The sequence below is a fragment of the Pristis pectinata genome, chromosome 25 (genome assembly GCF_009764475.1).
Source record: "Pristis pectinata isolate sPriPec2 chromosome 25, sPriPec2.1.pri, whole genome shotgun sequence".
Taxonomy (NCBI): Eukaryota; Metazoa; Chordata; class Chondrichthyes; order Rhinopristiformes; family Pristidae; genus Pristis; species Pristis pectinata.
This window is the reverse complement of record NC_067429.1, coordinates 29,555,720-29,572,386: the sequence shown is the minus strand read 5'-3', so window position 1 is coordinate 29,572,386 and position 16,667 is coordinate 29,555,720. Positions and strand designations below refer to the sequence as shown.

At 39.2% G+C, this 16,667-nt stretch overlaps 1 protein-coding gene across 5 annotated transcripts in view; it reads right to left on the bottom strand.

Moving 5' to 3' along the window:
* tanc2a (tetratricopeptide repeat, ankyrin repeat and coiled-coil containing 2a) overlaps nt 1-16,667 on the bottom strand; it is a 591,670-nt gene that overhangs the window by 207,784 nt on the left and 367,219 nt on the right. For all 5 annotated transcript variants that reach the window (XM_052038520.1, XM_052038521.1, XM_052038522.1 and 2 more), the window contains one exon: nt 8,932-9,118. In XM_052038520.1, the coding sequence (XP_051894480.1) occupies nt 8,932-9,118 (187 nt within the window). The remainder of the gene's footprint in view (nt 1-8,931; nt 9,119-16,667) is intronic.

Here is a 16,667-nt window from a genome sequence, read left to right as displayed (position 1 = left end):
TGAATATGGGTACTATTCAATCTTTCTTCACAGGGCAACATGCTCATCCTAGGAAACAATCTAGTGGATTTACCTAGGAAACAATCTAGTGGATTTACGTTACACTGCCTATATATCCTTCCATAGGCATGGATATGAAAACTGCAAAAATCCAAAAATCCTAGAAGACGACTTCACTCTCGTTTCAAAACTCCTTGTAAGTAAATGCCAACATACCAGTTAACCCCGCCCCCCCCAACTGCTTATTGTACACGCATGTCAGCTGTTTCTGTGCGTTTACTCAGAATCCTGAGCAATATTTCTAGTTTTCTCATCTATTTAAAACAATAGTTTCTGTTCTTTCTACCAAAATGAATTGCCTTTACAATGTGTTCAAGTATGAGTTTATATGCAACTCCCACTTCCAACGGGCTGTTTTTCAACTGAAATTTTCAAAACTGAGATTGAGAGCTTTTTAATAATTGAAGTTATCAAGAACTATGGATTAAAGGGGTAAATTAATTGTGATACAAACTTAACCTTAATCTAACAGAATTGTGGAATTGATTCAAAGCCTTCTTATTTCCTTATGTTTAATGTCTGTTGGCGAGGACAATCCTATATCAAAACAAAAATTGCTTTTATCTTGTTAAATATGTATACTGATTTTAATAATGCTGTGAGTTTGTACTCTCTATAACAGGATAAATGGATTTAAAAAAGTGATTTTTTTTAACCTCTTAAATAGTGAAAAAAAATTTAGTCACAGTATGAAATTACTTAACTAAGAAAAACAACTTCAAGCATTCAGAGTACTGATTAAAGGGAAAATTTCATTTTCATGTGGTTAGAAATAATTATTGTAATGTTTAAATCTTAGAGAAGCTCAGAGGCTAATTAATAGGAAGTTTTTTATGGAAAATTATTATTGATCACAGTCCAAGTTACACAAGGAAGGGAAAAAAAATCATAGAATTTGTACAGCATAAGGGATCATTCTGCCTAACGTTCAAACCAGTTACTCCCACCTCCAGCCTTTCCTCACACTTCCCTGCAATTGTTCATCAAAAGACTTATCCAATTCCTTTTTAAAGCTAATAAATCCGTATCCACCAAACTAATTAACACTGCAGTTCAAGTCCTAACCACTTATTTTCTAAAAATCTCTCTCTCATATTACCCAGTTCCTCTTCTGAAACGATTAAATCTGTGCTCTCTGGTTACGAAGACTTCAGTCACAACATTTTTCACCCTGTTTACTCTACCTAACCATGATTTTAAATTACTCCCATCAAGGTCCAAGAAGAACTGCCAATTCTGGTAAATCTCTTCTGTGCTCTCCCCAAACTAGATCTTCAACATTAAAGGCTTGACAGATTAAAACTAACATTGTACTATGATGACAAAGGACCAGAATAAATGTAGGAAAGTAGTTGGAGCCTGGAGTTTTACTTGTTCCTCTCCAGACTTCATGTCCATCCTACAGCATGATGCCCAGAACTGGATGGGACACTCAAGTTTGGGAGCATTTTTGCATAGGTTCAGCATTACTTTGTGGCTTTTGCACTCCACACTTCTATTTACAAATCCTTGGATCTCATGTACACCATTGATTGTACCATTACCCTGTCCTACCACCTACAAAGATTTGTGCATAAATGTTGTCAGGTCTCCCACTTGTTAAATTATACTAATTATCACACTTGTCTTCTCATTTTTCTAACTAAATGTTATCACATTCAGTGATGTTGAATTTAATCTGCCATTCCACAGTGTGTGCACTCTTGTAGACCATCTTTCTTGCTGTTTGCATCGTCTAAAAAAAATAAAATCTTGCCTTGGTCATCAAAAGAAAAGAATGGTCCTTTCAGAACGCCAGTGTATATTTCCTTCCAGTCTGAAAGACAGACATCTATCACAACCTATTATTTTCTATTTTTTTGGTGAACTTAGTAGTTATGTTGCTCTTGCTCTTTGATTTAAAAAAAATTGTGTAAGCTGTTCAAACACGTTAATCTCACATTAACAATTGCACTGCAGTCACTGAGCTTTTGCGTCATCAAATAGCTCAACACTGAAATTACACACAACTTTCCCTAGACCCTCAACAATGATTTAGAATTGAGGTAAATCTTTCTGGATGTTCCCTTTGGAACTGCCAGTGTTCACACATTCCAACAGGAGCAAATTCTGGGCTTGTGCTGGTGTTGCATCTGTCACCACATTCTGCCATTATAGACTCCATGTGGAGTCCAGCAACAGGACCCCGTATTACCGGGACTCCACAGCAATGCACTGGGGTACTCATATCTTTGATTCTACGCCAGGTCAGACCTGGGGCAAAGGATTACATGGGGAAGGATTAGGTCTTTTTTAAAAAAAATTATTTTGATTAATTTAGTATTTCTAATTATTTCTAAATACTTCAATGTGTTCTCAGTTAACTTCATTTTTAATGTTTTAAATACTTTAAAAAATTACTTCAATTTTAATAGCTTTTAAAGATCTCTGAAAGTCAAAGCCTGTCAGGGCATTCTAGGGATGGGGACTCAGCAGTACTTGGCTTGATTCCTACTCATTACAGAGACTCTGGGGTGCAGAGGATCAATGAGATCAGCCTTTTGCATCTGAATCCAGTGAGGTGAGGTGAATGGGGGAAAATGGATCAGGTCCAAGAATATCTGGCCCAAGGTGTGTCAAACCTTACAATAAGTATTTAATATTTCCTTAGACTACATATATACACACACACACACACACATATATACATACACACACACACGCACACACATATATATATATTAATGGCCAGTTGAAAAGACATTAGAGATGGCATGAAGCTTTAGTTGCCAGTGTGCAATGTAAAGAACACTGATTGATTGATGCAAGCCCTTACAAACTATATAAACTCAGAGGTTTGTATTCAAGCTAAGTTCATTTAGGGCTCCATCTGTCACCTTTTATGGTTTCTTACTTTTAAGTTAGTCTTTATTAAGTATAAAAATGGAGACTTGTTTGATCACTTTTGATTCCATTAAGTTCATTCAATTAGTGTTCCTTAGATTATACTTACATTCATGAGACAAATAATTAATCAGTTTTTTTAAAAAGAGACTATAATAAATAAAAATGGGAGTAAGCCATTTGACCTCTTTTGCCTGCCCTGTAATTCAACGGAATTAAGACTGTCCTATTATCTTGGTGCTACTTTCATGAACTAACAGCATATCTTCTCAATTCCCTTAAAATCTAAAAATATATTAATCTCTATCTTGAATACACTCAGTGACTCCACAGCCCTCCTTGGGTCGAGAATTCCAATGATTCACCATCTCCTTGGTTAAGAAATTTTTTCTTTTCTTTCCTGAATGGCTGACATCTCATTTTGAGGAATGTGAACTCCAGTTCCAGACACCTCAGCCTGGAGAAAAATCAATTCTGCATCTACTGTAAGAATTTTATATGTTTTAATGAAGTCATCTCTCATTCTATAAACTCTTGAGAGTATAGGCTGTTTGCTTAATCTTTTCTCATACAGCAAACAATCCATTTCAATCTGGCAAACCTTTGCTGTACTTGCTTTTTAGCAAGTATCTTTTTAAAAGGAGTCCAGACTTGTACAGAGTCATAGTCATAGAGTCGTACAACATGGAAACAGGCCCTTTGGCCCAACTTGTCCATGCCGACTGTGTTGCCCAGCAACCTAGCCCCATCCGCCCGTGCTTGGCCCATAGCGCTCTAAACCCCTCTTATCCTTTTACTCAACTAGATGGCTTTTAAATGTTGCTAAATGTGCCTGCCTCAACTGCTATTTCTGACAGCTCATTCCAAATATGCACCACCTTTTACGTGAAGAAGCTGCCCCTGATGTCCCTTTTAAATCTCTCGCCTCTCGTTTTAAACCTATGCCCTCTTGTTTTTAGCACCCCCTCCCTGTGAAAAAGACTATGTCCTTTCACCCTGTCTATGCCCCTCATGATCTTATATACCTCTATCAGGTCACCCCTCAATCTCCTACTTTCCAGGGAGTGAAGTCCTAGTCTACGCAACCTCTCCTTGTAACTCAGGCTCCCATGTCCAGGAAACATCCTGGTAAATCTTTTCCACGCTCTTTCTAGTTTACTAACACCTTTCCTATAATAGGATGACCCAAACTGTACACAATACTCCAAGTGCGGCCTCACCAAAGTCTTATATAACTGCATCATAACTTCCCAACTCCTATACTCAATGCCCCGATTGATGAAGGCCAGCGTGCCAAACGCCTTCTTCATAGTTTTCCATATGCAGTCTTAGCAGGGCCCCAAGTAATTGGACCAAGATGCTTATATCAAATCCTCTTACAATAAAGGCAAATACACTGTTTGCCTTCTGAATTGATTCCTGTACCTGCATGTTAACTTTCATGTATGAGGATATCCAGGTCCCTTTGAACACCAACGTCTTTCTATTTCTCACCACTTAAAAAAAACTGTTCCACATTATATTCCATCTGGTATGTCATTGCCCATTTAATTAACCTGTCTCTATTTCCTTAGAGCCTCTCTGCATTCTCCTCACTGCCCACACTGCCGCCTAGCTCTGTATCATTATCCAAATCATTGATATAGATAGTAAAAAGCTGAGGTCCAATCATCGAGACCTGTGGCACTCCACTGGTCACAGTCCCCCATCCTGAAAACCATTCCATTATTCCTGTGCTCTGTTTTCTGTTTGTCAATTAAGCCTCAAACTAGTACTCTAATTTGTTTTGTAACCTCGTGTGGCACTTTATTGAAGGTCTTCTAAAAGTCCAAATACACCAATCAATTGATTCTTACTTATTTATCCTGCTAGTTACAACCTCAATAACCTCTAATAGATTTGTCAAACAAGGTTTGCTTTTCATAAATCCATGTGGACTCTGCCCAATCCTATTATTGTTTTTTTAATTGCCTTTCTGCCCTTAATAATAGATCTTAGCATTTTCCCATTACTGATGTTAAACAAACTTGTCTATAGTTTCCTGCTTTCTCTCTCTCCTTTCTTTCTTTAATAGTGGGATTACATTTGCTGCCTTTCAATCTGTGGGAACCATTCTTGAATCTCCTTCAAAATCCCTTGGATACAGGACATTGGGTTCTGGGGTTTTAATCACCATTCAGTTCCATTTCTCTGATACTATTTTTTTAAACCATGCACGTAGGGCAGCACGGTAGCGTATCAGTTAGCGCGACGCTATTACAGTGCCCGCGATCAGGGGTTCGGTTCCTGCTGCTGTCTGTAGGGAGTTTGTACGTTCTCCCTGTGTGTCTGCGTGGGTTTCCTCCGGGTGCTCCGGTTTCCTCCCACATTGCAAAGACGTACGGGTACGTTAATTTGGGTTTAAAATGGGCGGCACGGATTCGTTGGGCCGGAAGGGCCTGTTACCACGCTGTAAATAAAACTTAAAGTCTAAAAAATTCATTAAAAATTTTAAAAATAATAATTTCTTTGATCTTGTTCTGTACTCCTTTAATATATCTGGAATTTTCCATCTTCTGCCCAACAGACAGACATACAGTACAAATTTCTTTAACTTCTCTGCTATTTCCTTATTCCCCCAATATAACTACTTCTGCTCAGAATGTAATGGATCCACATTAACTTTGGCTGATCTTTTCACTTTTTCCATATCCTTAGGATCCCTACAGTCTATTTTCATGTTTCTCACTAGCCTACTCTTGCATTCCACTTTCATGTCCTCATTAATGCCCTGATTCTCTGCCACTTAAAATATACAACTGGTGGCCAGATTTTTAGATGCCAAGGCCCTAAGCTCTGGAATGCTCTCCCTAAACACATTTGCCTCTCTACTGCTCATTCCCCCTTTAGGGCAATTTCTTACAGCAAATAACCAAATTTTGCACTATAATATTATTTTGTGCTAGTCCATCATATCTTGTTTGGGGATGCTCCTGTGAAGCACCATTGGATGTTATAAGACATTAAAGCCACCATATAAATTGAAGCTTTTTCTGTCCACCCGGTTATCTTTCCTTCTTATTCTTCCTTTATCAATTGACGTTTTGTATCACTTTTCTCCTCTTTCTGTAAATTTTCCTTTTGTCACTGTTGTCAGAAAAGGTTCTTTGAGGTCTCAAAGGTAGAGGACTCTAGACACAGTCTTTGGCATTTTAAAAATGATTTAATCACAAAGACAAACATGGGAACAGAATGAATGGGAACGGATGCACACTCGCACACAGGTGACCTCAAAACATGGGGGAAATCACAATGGGGGTGAGGTGCGTGCGCACGCACACACACGGCGAACTGGTTACAAATGATCAGGGAAAAAAAACAATATGATGCCTGAACACCCTGACTCTGGACAAGCATCGGCTCTACACTACCGGGAATCTACTCAAGACGCTCCTAACCCCTGTGGAAGTGCACTCTTACCAATAGTCCCTTTGGCATGGTTTCGATTCCTGCAGCAATCAAAAGAAAGAGAACCATGCACATGTGGCATTCTTTATAGTGTTGGAGAGCTGGGTGGAGCCAGTCTAGGTAATTCAACAGGTCCAATAGGTCATGGCCAGGTACAAGAGGTGTGCACAGGAACCAATGGTCAAGAGTGTGTGCTAATGGGTGGGTGGAGCCAGACCTTGATTGACAGTAGTGTCACTTTCGACCAGCGCCCAATGGTGTCACATGACAGCCATGACCTCATTTCTAAATGCTGGGATCTATACTGTATGTGATATATTGCCTATCCTTCATTAGATGTGATACCAAGACACTTAGAAAATAATAATATGAATGAACTGTGTTAAACTGGATTTATAAACAAGAAACCATATTTGACTAATCTACTTTTGTTCTTTGAGGACGCATCAGTGGACATAGTATATCTAGATTTTCAGAATGCTTTCATTGAGGACTCACACAGGAGATTGGTGAACAACATCAGGACACATGGATTTGTCTTTAAAATTCTAATAAGGATTAAGAGTTAATAAACAAATAGAAAACAAAGAGTAGGAACAAACAAGGTCTATTTTCATGCTAATGACCTGTGCCTGGTGGGGTACCACAGGGATCAGTATTTATGCCCCAACTATATACAAATTACATCAACAAGTTGGCTTGGGAATCAAATAGAATATTTTAAAGTTTGCTGGTAACACAAAATTAAGTTGGAATGTGAGTAGTGATGAGGATGCAAAGAGATTTCAAGAGGATATAGACAAGATACATCCTCGAGTGAGTGGGCAACAGCATAACAATGTGGAAAACATGCTGTTATCCACTTCAGTGGAAGAAACCAAAATGCTGACAATTTCTTTTAAATGACAAGGGATTGGGCAATGTTAATGTCCCAAGAGACCTAAGTGTCCTTGTGCATGGGTCAATGGAAACTAACATGCAGATACAGCAGGCAGTTAGGAAGTCAAATGGCATGTTACCTTTCTTGCAAGAGGATTTGAATCCATGAGTAAAGATGCTTACTACAACTATATAGTGCCTTAGTGAGACCACACCTGCAGCACTCTGTATAATTCTGGTCACCTTCCCTAAAAAAGGATGGGTTTGCTGTAGAGGGAGGGCAGCAAAGCTTCACCAGGCTAGTTCCAGGATGACAGGTCTGTCCTATCTAGAAAGATCAAGTTGGCTATGTGCTGGAGGTGTTTAGTGATAGATGACATTCAAAACAGTGATTGATAGATTTCTGGATATTATAGGAAGTAAGGGATACCAGATATAGGGCAGATGAGGTGGAAGATCAACTTTGATTTGGTTGAATAGCAGAGTAAGCCCCTTGGGCCAAACTGTCAACTCCTGCTCCTATTTCCTACATTTTTAATGTTCTACTCCAATCTCTCTCTACGTCTCAATTGTTCTTTTTATTCATATTGTAGCGGTTGCTACCGCGGAATAAAACAAGACTCTACTCGGAGGATTGCCAAACAGAACTGGTTTATTTTCCCGCCTTGCGCAGGCCCTTTAAGGGAGAATGTTCCCGCCCAAAAACAACCGGTAATGACGTAAGTCCTACGTCATCAGGACTTTCCGGCGCACGGGTTCTCCTCGTCGCTCGGAAAGACGAGGCCCGCCGCCATCTTGGGCCTCGTCGTTCCGACACCGCGCGACCCGACTGCCGAGCCGGTTCGCCCGACTAGACGGTGAGTCGCCACAATATGAACAATCTGTTTATGTTCATGTAGAATGTAGGATGTAGAATGCTGTATTAGAAAGTGTGAAACATTGATGTTATGTCAAATACAGTATACATCTATGCCCCAAACTTTTCATATTTTCATGAATCCAACAAAAATATCAAATGGATAACATCACTCATGTTGTCCTATAATTAATGAAACGTTCTTATCGGCAGAAATTAACATTTGGTTGCCTGTCATTCATGGTATAATTGAAAATGCTTTATCAACCTCAGACCCAAAACATTGTGACATTTCTAAAAGAATCAAACCTGCCAACTTTGAGAAGTGATTGAATTGGTGCAAAATATTGAAGTTCCAAGTACAATCAAAGCGTAAGCAATGAAACTTAAGGCTTAGTGTAAAAAGAACATTTACCTGTGGAAATAACAAATTTTTATGGAGGCTACTTGAATGCGTGTATGATACTGTGTTAAATGCTTCACTTTACTAGACACAGTAGACATTCTGCACATGCACACTTACTGATATTATTAAAGCCAGAATGCCACTAACATATTATTGAGAAATTAAGAGTAAACAATGTTCATCGCAATTTAGTCAATTTGGATAACTAAATTAGTTAACAGCCCAACCATCCAAATCATGATTTTACAATCTAACATAATAAATACTAGGTTGTCTTGCTACCTCCATGTAGACATTATTATTTTAAATATAGCTTGAGTATACATTACAGTCCTCGTATATTTATAAAGGAGGACCATACTGAAGCATTAACACAGAGATTTATGTTAGAAGAACTCACCAATAATACCACTGTCCCTGCTCTCCAGTGTGGATGTTGGGCTGGTGACAGTTCCATAAGAGCAATCCTTAACAGTTGCAGAAGTACTAACTGGTGGTAGTGTAGAACAGGGACTGTTAGCAGGTGGGGATGCAGTACTGCTGGTCAGAGTGGAGCAGGGGCTGATTCGCTGAGTCTCTGCAGATGTCTGCAAACATAAAGGAGAAACCATGAAAAGGTATGAACAATTGAAAAACAAATTAATTGGAGAAATGTATTTTTTTTAAATAGAGAATCTTTATAGGTTACCAAAAACTCTAGTTCACAATTTCTTTAAAAATCATTGATGACATAAATTGGCAGCTTGTTTCCAAAGTGGATGTGAAAAATCTTTAAATCACTTTCTGTAGCCCTCATTTTTAAAAAAAGTAAATTCTAATGAAAGTTTCAGATATAATTTGGTCTTGTCGAGTAGCTGAGCCAAGGAAGACAATGTGCTATTGTGAAAACAATATGGAGTACTTAAGGCTTTTAAGCAGAATGTTACCATCATTCAACTTTCAATGGAAGGAAACTCTGCTCTGTAATGTGGCTGAACAGCTTTGAAATTCCCTGCACCAACTCAAATCCACCGATCATAATAACGTCCAATGAACCTGGGACCCACAAAACAGCAATTCACAGGTTACACCTACCTTAGTGAATTGAGTAAGTTTGCACCGGATTTGCTAGTGGGTGAGAAATAGTGACTGAACAATCTCTATGAAGCGAACAAGTGCCATATTGCAATTACTCTGTCCACAGGACATTCCATTACAATTTACACCCAAGCCATTTCACCATCTGTATGACCCAAGTCAAGAATCCAAAGCAATTCTGTCGACTTGCTTTGATGAGTACAGATCCAATAATATTCAAGAATTCAGCACCATCCAGGGCAAACGGTTCAACATTCTAAACATCCAACCCTTTGACCATCAACCTCCAAAATCTAGGACCTCTGCAACTCAGAAAGACAGGAACAGCAGGTGCCGGGGAACATCAACTACAGGTTCTTCTCCAAATCACACACCACGTTAACTTGAAAATAAGTTACTGAGTCGTGGACACAGCTTATTCCATCACAAAAATCAGCCTCCCCCTCCACAGACTCTAAACTTCTCACCGCCTTGGTAAAACAGCCAGCATAATCAAAGACCGCTCCGACTCCAGACATTTTCTCTTCTCCCCCTTTCTGTCAGGCAGAAGATACAAAAGCTGGAAAACACCCATCACCAGGCACAAGGACAGCTTCTATCCCACTGTCATTTGACTCCTGAACATTCCTCTTGTACGTTGAAGATTAACTCTTGACCTCAAAATCTACCTCGTTATGGCCTTGAACCTCATTGTCTGCCTGCACTGTACTATTTGCACAGTCTGATGCCTTGTGTTTCTGATCTAGAAAGTTGCAAATACAGCCAAGGTTTGAGGTTATTTTTGCTTTCTCTTACTAAAGTTCAATTCAAGATACTGGGACGATTTGAGAAATTTAGCAACAATAAAGCATGGGACAGCTTTCAGGACCAAGAGGATAGCCAAGCAGACAAAACACTACAACAATCTATTGTGTTTACATCTGCTTGTGTTCAAATTCCATCTCTTGCCAATTGAGATACTTCTTTTTCAGGAGTCTGCAGGATCAAATGGAAGTTTGCAAAGCACTAGAACTTTCCACTTGTTAGAATCTGAAGAATGGACCGCAGATCGCAGTCTCTCTTATGAAAGGGATATCTTTTGATAGAAACTGAAATTAATGGCCGAATATCCTGGGTCAGTTTTGCATATTTTAGACCGCACACTGACAGGAAATGAAATTCAAGGTAAAACATTAATTGGTTAAGAAGTAAAAGAGTAGCAATAAAGTATATGTGCTTAAGTTAGAAGGATGTGACCAGTGATGCTTACCAGATCCACATGGGGCCTCAGTTTTTCACTTTATTTATAAATGTATTGGTTAATAGAATCAACAGCCACTCACCCAAGTCTGCTGATAACACTGAATTAGCTGGCACAAGAACTGTAGATGAGAGCAGGAAGGTGCAAATTACATTAATACATTAAATAACTGGGCAAAACTGTTCAGAAGGAATTGAATGCAGGGAAGTATGATAAGGTTTTTTTATTAATCACATGTATATCGAAACACACAGTGAAATGCATCTTTTGCGTAGAGTGTCCTGCTGGCAGCCCGCAAGTGTCGCCACACTTCTGGTGCCAACATAACATGCCCACAATTTCCTAACCCGTACGCCTTTGGAATGTGGAAGGAAACCCACGCAGTCATGGGGAAAACTTACAAATTCCTTACAGACAGCGGCCGGAATTGAACCCGGGTCGCTGGTGCTGTAATACCGTTACGCTAACCGCTACACTACCATCCCTGCCAAACAACAGTATAGAACATGTTCTAAAAGTTGAGAAGATGGAACTTCAAGAAGCGATTTAAGGGCTCAATGTATAAAAATCACTAAAAGCTAACATTCAAGAAAAAACAATTACAACAAAACATTGGCCCTTATCTTCAGTGCCTGCAATAGAAAGTGGTGGAAATTGCTGCCGAAACAGCGATCAAATTGTTTGCTATAAGCAAAATGATGGGAGCGGTTATCAACAATGCTATGAAGTGCCACCAGCTATTCAATGATCTTCTCATCAATGGTCAATTTAGTTTCCCATGGGACCATTCCGTGTTAGACTTCATTATAACCTTGGTCGAAGTGTGAACAAAACAGCTACATTCCAGAGGTCAAGTGAGAAAGTTTGCACTTGACTTTCAGGTAGCATTTGACTAAGTATAGCATCAGGAACTCCAAGTAATATTGAAGTCAGCGAGGAACAAGGGGAAACGTCTCCATTAGCTGGGGTCACGTCCAGGAAAGGGAAGACAGATGTGGCCGTAGGAGGCCAACCCTCTCAGCTCCAGTGCAACAGGCTCTGCTAGCTGAATGGCCTACTCCTATATTTATTTGGTCACCATTGATTCCTGTCTTGATCATCAAGCCTGTGTACATATCAAAACTCATAAGTAGAAATCATTTGAATAAACTGGTGGATTACTAGAATCCATAGAATTCCAGTCCAGCACAGCAATTGTGTTTATATTTTTTAAAGTAAATAAATGTTTAAAAATATGTGGAATTGGCTTTAATGCTAAAATAAACACTAAAAATTTGTATTTGAAATTGGAGCTAAAACAAAGATTAAATAACGATATGTAAATTATCATAAGCCAACTTTGGCATCAATCACTTGGCCCATGGTGTGTACAACTTTAAAAAGTGAAACACACAGACAATGAAAATGGAGCCTAAAAATAACACAAAACATTTCCTCGCTGCACAGTAACAGCTGTGACATCCATTCAGTTTCAGTTTGTCCTGAAATACTTTTGACCATTATCTACCTTCTGTTATTTCTTAAACATCTGTTATTTTAACAATGGCTTTAGTTACATCCCAATCAATAAATCCCTTTCTAGACATTTACAAGTACAGAATGTCAGCAACTTCTACAGAAACTCAATGTGTCTTTTCTCAGCTAGTGGAATAGCATATAAAACATACTATAAATAGAGCCGATTAATGTGCATTTTCATGGGCGTTACTTATTATTTATTACCCTGCACTTCATGTATCTCCCTTTGCAGAAACTGTTATTATCTTGATTAGACACTAACCAGACAATATGTCCACAGATCTCTACAAACAGTGCTTGAGAATCAATTGCTTAGAGATATTGGTGTGCTCCTGGGATAGGGCACCTCTTTTGATTGGGAAAGAACTTCAACAGTAAAATATGACCAAAAACACACCAAGAGATTGTTAACTGTTACATGTGCTCAAATAATTAAACTGGCAGAGTACCTTTACAGAATCCTGAGCTAAAGAATCAGTTCTTTATTTCAGTGTGGATCAAATGGGAACATTTGTTATAATTGTAGAATGAGTCTCCATCTAATGGAAACAGGTAGATAGTAACCCCATCGGCAGCAGATTTCCCTCCCAGTCACAAACCATAAATAAGGTCTAAACCCTGGTGTTCGCTACCGAACAGCACTGTGGGAGTACCCTCGCCAGCTGAGCTGTAGCAATTCGAGATGATGGCTTACCAAGGGGCAATTATAGACAGGCAATAAATGCTGGCCTCTGGAAAAATGAATTTAAAAAACAGCACCTGTTAATGGAATTGGAAGCGATTTCAAATGACTCTGAAAATCATTTGGTGCGTCCTGAAGTTATTTTTCTAAATGATTAAAAGAAACCCACTATGTTATTCAAGGCTGATATAGTACTATATAAATTTGTCACAAACTAAAATTTTAAAAAGTCCAGTAAACACTGCAAAGAAACACGAGAATGATTAGCACAAACATTTATTATTGCATTCATAGAGTCCCATCATAGTGTACATGTTAGCAACCTCATTGTAATGCACTATTTGGTAACTGTCAAACAATGAACTTGTTTCAAACAATGAACTCTGATCTTGTGCCAGCTTAGACCTGGTAAGCATCTGAGATAACAAGAACCTCTTGGTGTTATAGAAAAATTGCTGGTTAAGCAGCATCCCTGGACAGGAAAACAGAGTTAACATTTCAGGAAATAAAACTGGTTATCCCTCTCGACAGACAATGCCTGACTAGCTGAGAATTTTCTGTTTTTGTGCAACTGCGAATTCTCAGCTAGTCAGGGTCAGCCATAGACAGTCGACATTTCGGGTCGAGATCCTTAATCAAGAGGGGAGGTAGCCAGTATAAAAAGGTGGTGGGAAGGCGTGGAGCAAGAGCTGGCAGATGATAAATGGATCCAGGTGAGGGGGTGATAGCCAGGTGAGGAGGGAGGAGAGTGGGAATGATGCAAGAAGCTGGGAGGTGATAGGTGGAAGTGACAAAGTGCTGAAGAAGATGGAATCTGATAGGAGAGGACAGTGGACCATGGAATAAAGGGGAAGGAGGTGGGGAGGGGAACCGGTGGGGAAGAATGTGTGGGTGATGGGCAGATGGAGAGGGTAGGGGATGGGTTGACGGGGGCCAGTGGGACTGAGAATTCTCAGCATTTTGTTTTCATTTCAGACTTCCAGCTCCTGCAGATTTTTGCTCCTGAAATTGTCAGCAGATTCATTTCTGACACAGACTTCTGACATCAGAAGCAGCATTACTACTTCCATCTTTCTTATCTCACTCCTAGCTTTTAAAGGCATTTCCTTCACTAATCTGAAATTTATGTAGTGATTATGGACTGGATCTCCCTGATTAATAAGAACTGTTTAGCCATTTAAATGGTAGTATGTCTGGAACTTCCCCGCCTACTGACAGATTTGAAAAGATTAAGTCTGTTAGTATCCTTGATTCTGGTGTCCCCAGGGAGATCCCAGTCTTGCTGAGATTCCCTAATAATTATGCTGCAGAAAGCGCCTCTCTGATCTTGTGCCAGCTTAGACCTGGCAAGCATCTGAGATCCCACTGATTTCAAAGGGAACTGCAGGGCTGTGAACTATAATGCAGAGGAGAAGCTAGGATCATTTTCATTTATTCTTTAGTTTAAATTATTCAGTCATTTGTATTTCAAGTTTTTAATTATCTACTCTTTTTCATCTTTAACTGTTTATTTGATTATTTACTTTCAATTTTCTTTTTTTTAAAAAAACATCTCTGATTTTCAGGAATATTTACCAAAACTAAGAAATTACCCTGGCAGCTTTTACAGCATTTGTAACTCATGCTTTTTTTTAATAAAAATATTTTTTCATCCAAGTCATCACATACACTCCCTGAAGACAGCCTGCCATGTATGTGATACAGATTGAAAAAAACACATGGCATCTACCTACTGTGCCCTGTGCTGAAATGTCACATGTGCATTCAAGTTAATAAAACGTTAATTTTTTCAATTTTTGATATGAAGCCAATTATAATTGATTGGGAAAACTTTTAAGACATTCCAACTGCACAGCACATCAGCAGCAGTAAGTTGGAAGCAGGTTTCCACTGTTACTTTGGCAGCAAGCTAGAAGGTCAAAAGGAAGTTAAACACAACTCTTGAAGGCACGTCACAATCTCACTTGTTAAAAATAAAGAAGGAAAATTGCCAGAAATATTCAGCAAGTTAAGCTCCATCTGTAGAGAGAGGGACAGTGATACAAAAATTTTAGGGCATCCTAAAGGGTGAACTAGATGCTTGCTGCAGGGGTGAGCCAACCACTGAAAATGCACCTCCTCATATTGAGGCTAAGAATGGAGAGAGGGGGTGGCAGTTGCATGCCCAGTTGACATGTGAGGCACAGTCCATGACAAAGACTGGGGGTAGGGTTGGCAGGGGTGGTTGCAAGAGTGCTGTGGCAAAAGGGGAAATGTGATCATGCTTCTGCTGAGTTGGATGGAAGAATGGAAGATCAGAGGAGAACCAAGTCGGAGCCTGGGCTGATCAAATACACAGGGGTAGGGAGAATATCAATGATGGAGACCAATACTATGGGTGGAGAATCCCAGAATCCCAAACAGGACTGCAATATGACCTAGTTGCCTTGAGAGTGCTGGTTACTCCAGGGACATACTTGCCCGATTTACTCCATAATACTCCAAAAAGAGCACTGCACAAGAACAATTCAATATGGCACACACCAGCTGAGTTGATTGCATCAGACCCACAAGTGCTATGCACTGAGAAATGCACGATTGAATTTCAGAGTTATACTAAGGTGACCAGGAAATCATTGTCAGCACATCTCACTCAGTGTCTGTGTTTTTTTAAAATCCAGTCCTTGATATCCCTGGTAACCATGGTTCCCTGGATTACTATTATTTCCTTTCACCTTTAAGGGAACACATTGGCCCTGAACTTTCGAAAGAATGGATATGCTAAAGAAAGAACCTTACAGCAATGCAGAATATTTAACAAATGCTTATTACAACTCTCTTAATTTACAGTCAGGATGTGGATGATGCTGGTAAGGACAACACTTATGTGCCATTGAAAGTAATGGCAGTAGTCTTACAAACTGGAACTGCTGTGACTTTGTGGTTACTGTTTTCTTTTAACATCACAAAGCAGAGAATTCCAGGACCTTGAGATACCAGCAACATAAATCCAAGACATTGTATCTTGGGTAGGGGTGACATAGTGTCACACTTCACTGTTTTTGTGATAAGAAACAACTTGGAATTTAGCCCAAAGCACATGACCCCTCCAAAGACAGAAATTGTATTTATAGAGTTCTCCTCACTACCCTTTGCGTTCAGGTCTTTGGAGAAGTGCACGAGTCCTCACCATTCTGACTCAGAGACAAGTGAGTTACCACTGAGCCAAAGTTGACAGTTGCCAGAATCAAATTAATTGCCAGAATCAAATTAAATTAATAAAGTTGTTCTGTTTATTCAGAATGCACTCTTTCAATATGACCTTCATTTGATTCTGAGACATGTCCTAGGGAAATCTTAAACCCACTGTTAAACTTTTGGGCACCAGTACAACTGGACCAAGATATTGGTTCCTTTTGCAGGGATTCAGAAGAAACTAGAAAATTAGAAGAAATATTACAAAATAAGTTTAAATTCTAGTTGTTAATGCAATCTTCAAAGAATAAGCAGAAGTAAAAACTGGTACCAGAATAAACAGTGCTCCAATCCAACAGTCACAGAAGCATATAAGCTATTTGAAATTAAGTTCTTCTCTATTCTGGTGCAGCAATGTTCATAATCAAACAAATGCTGGAGGAAC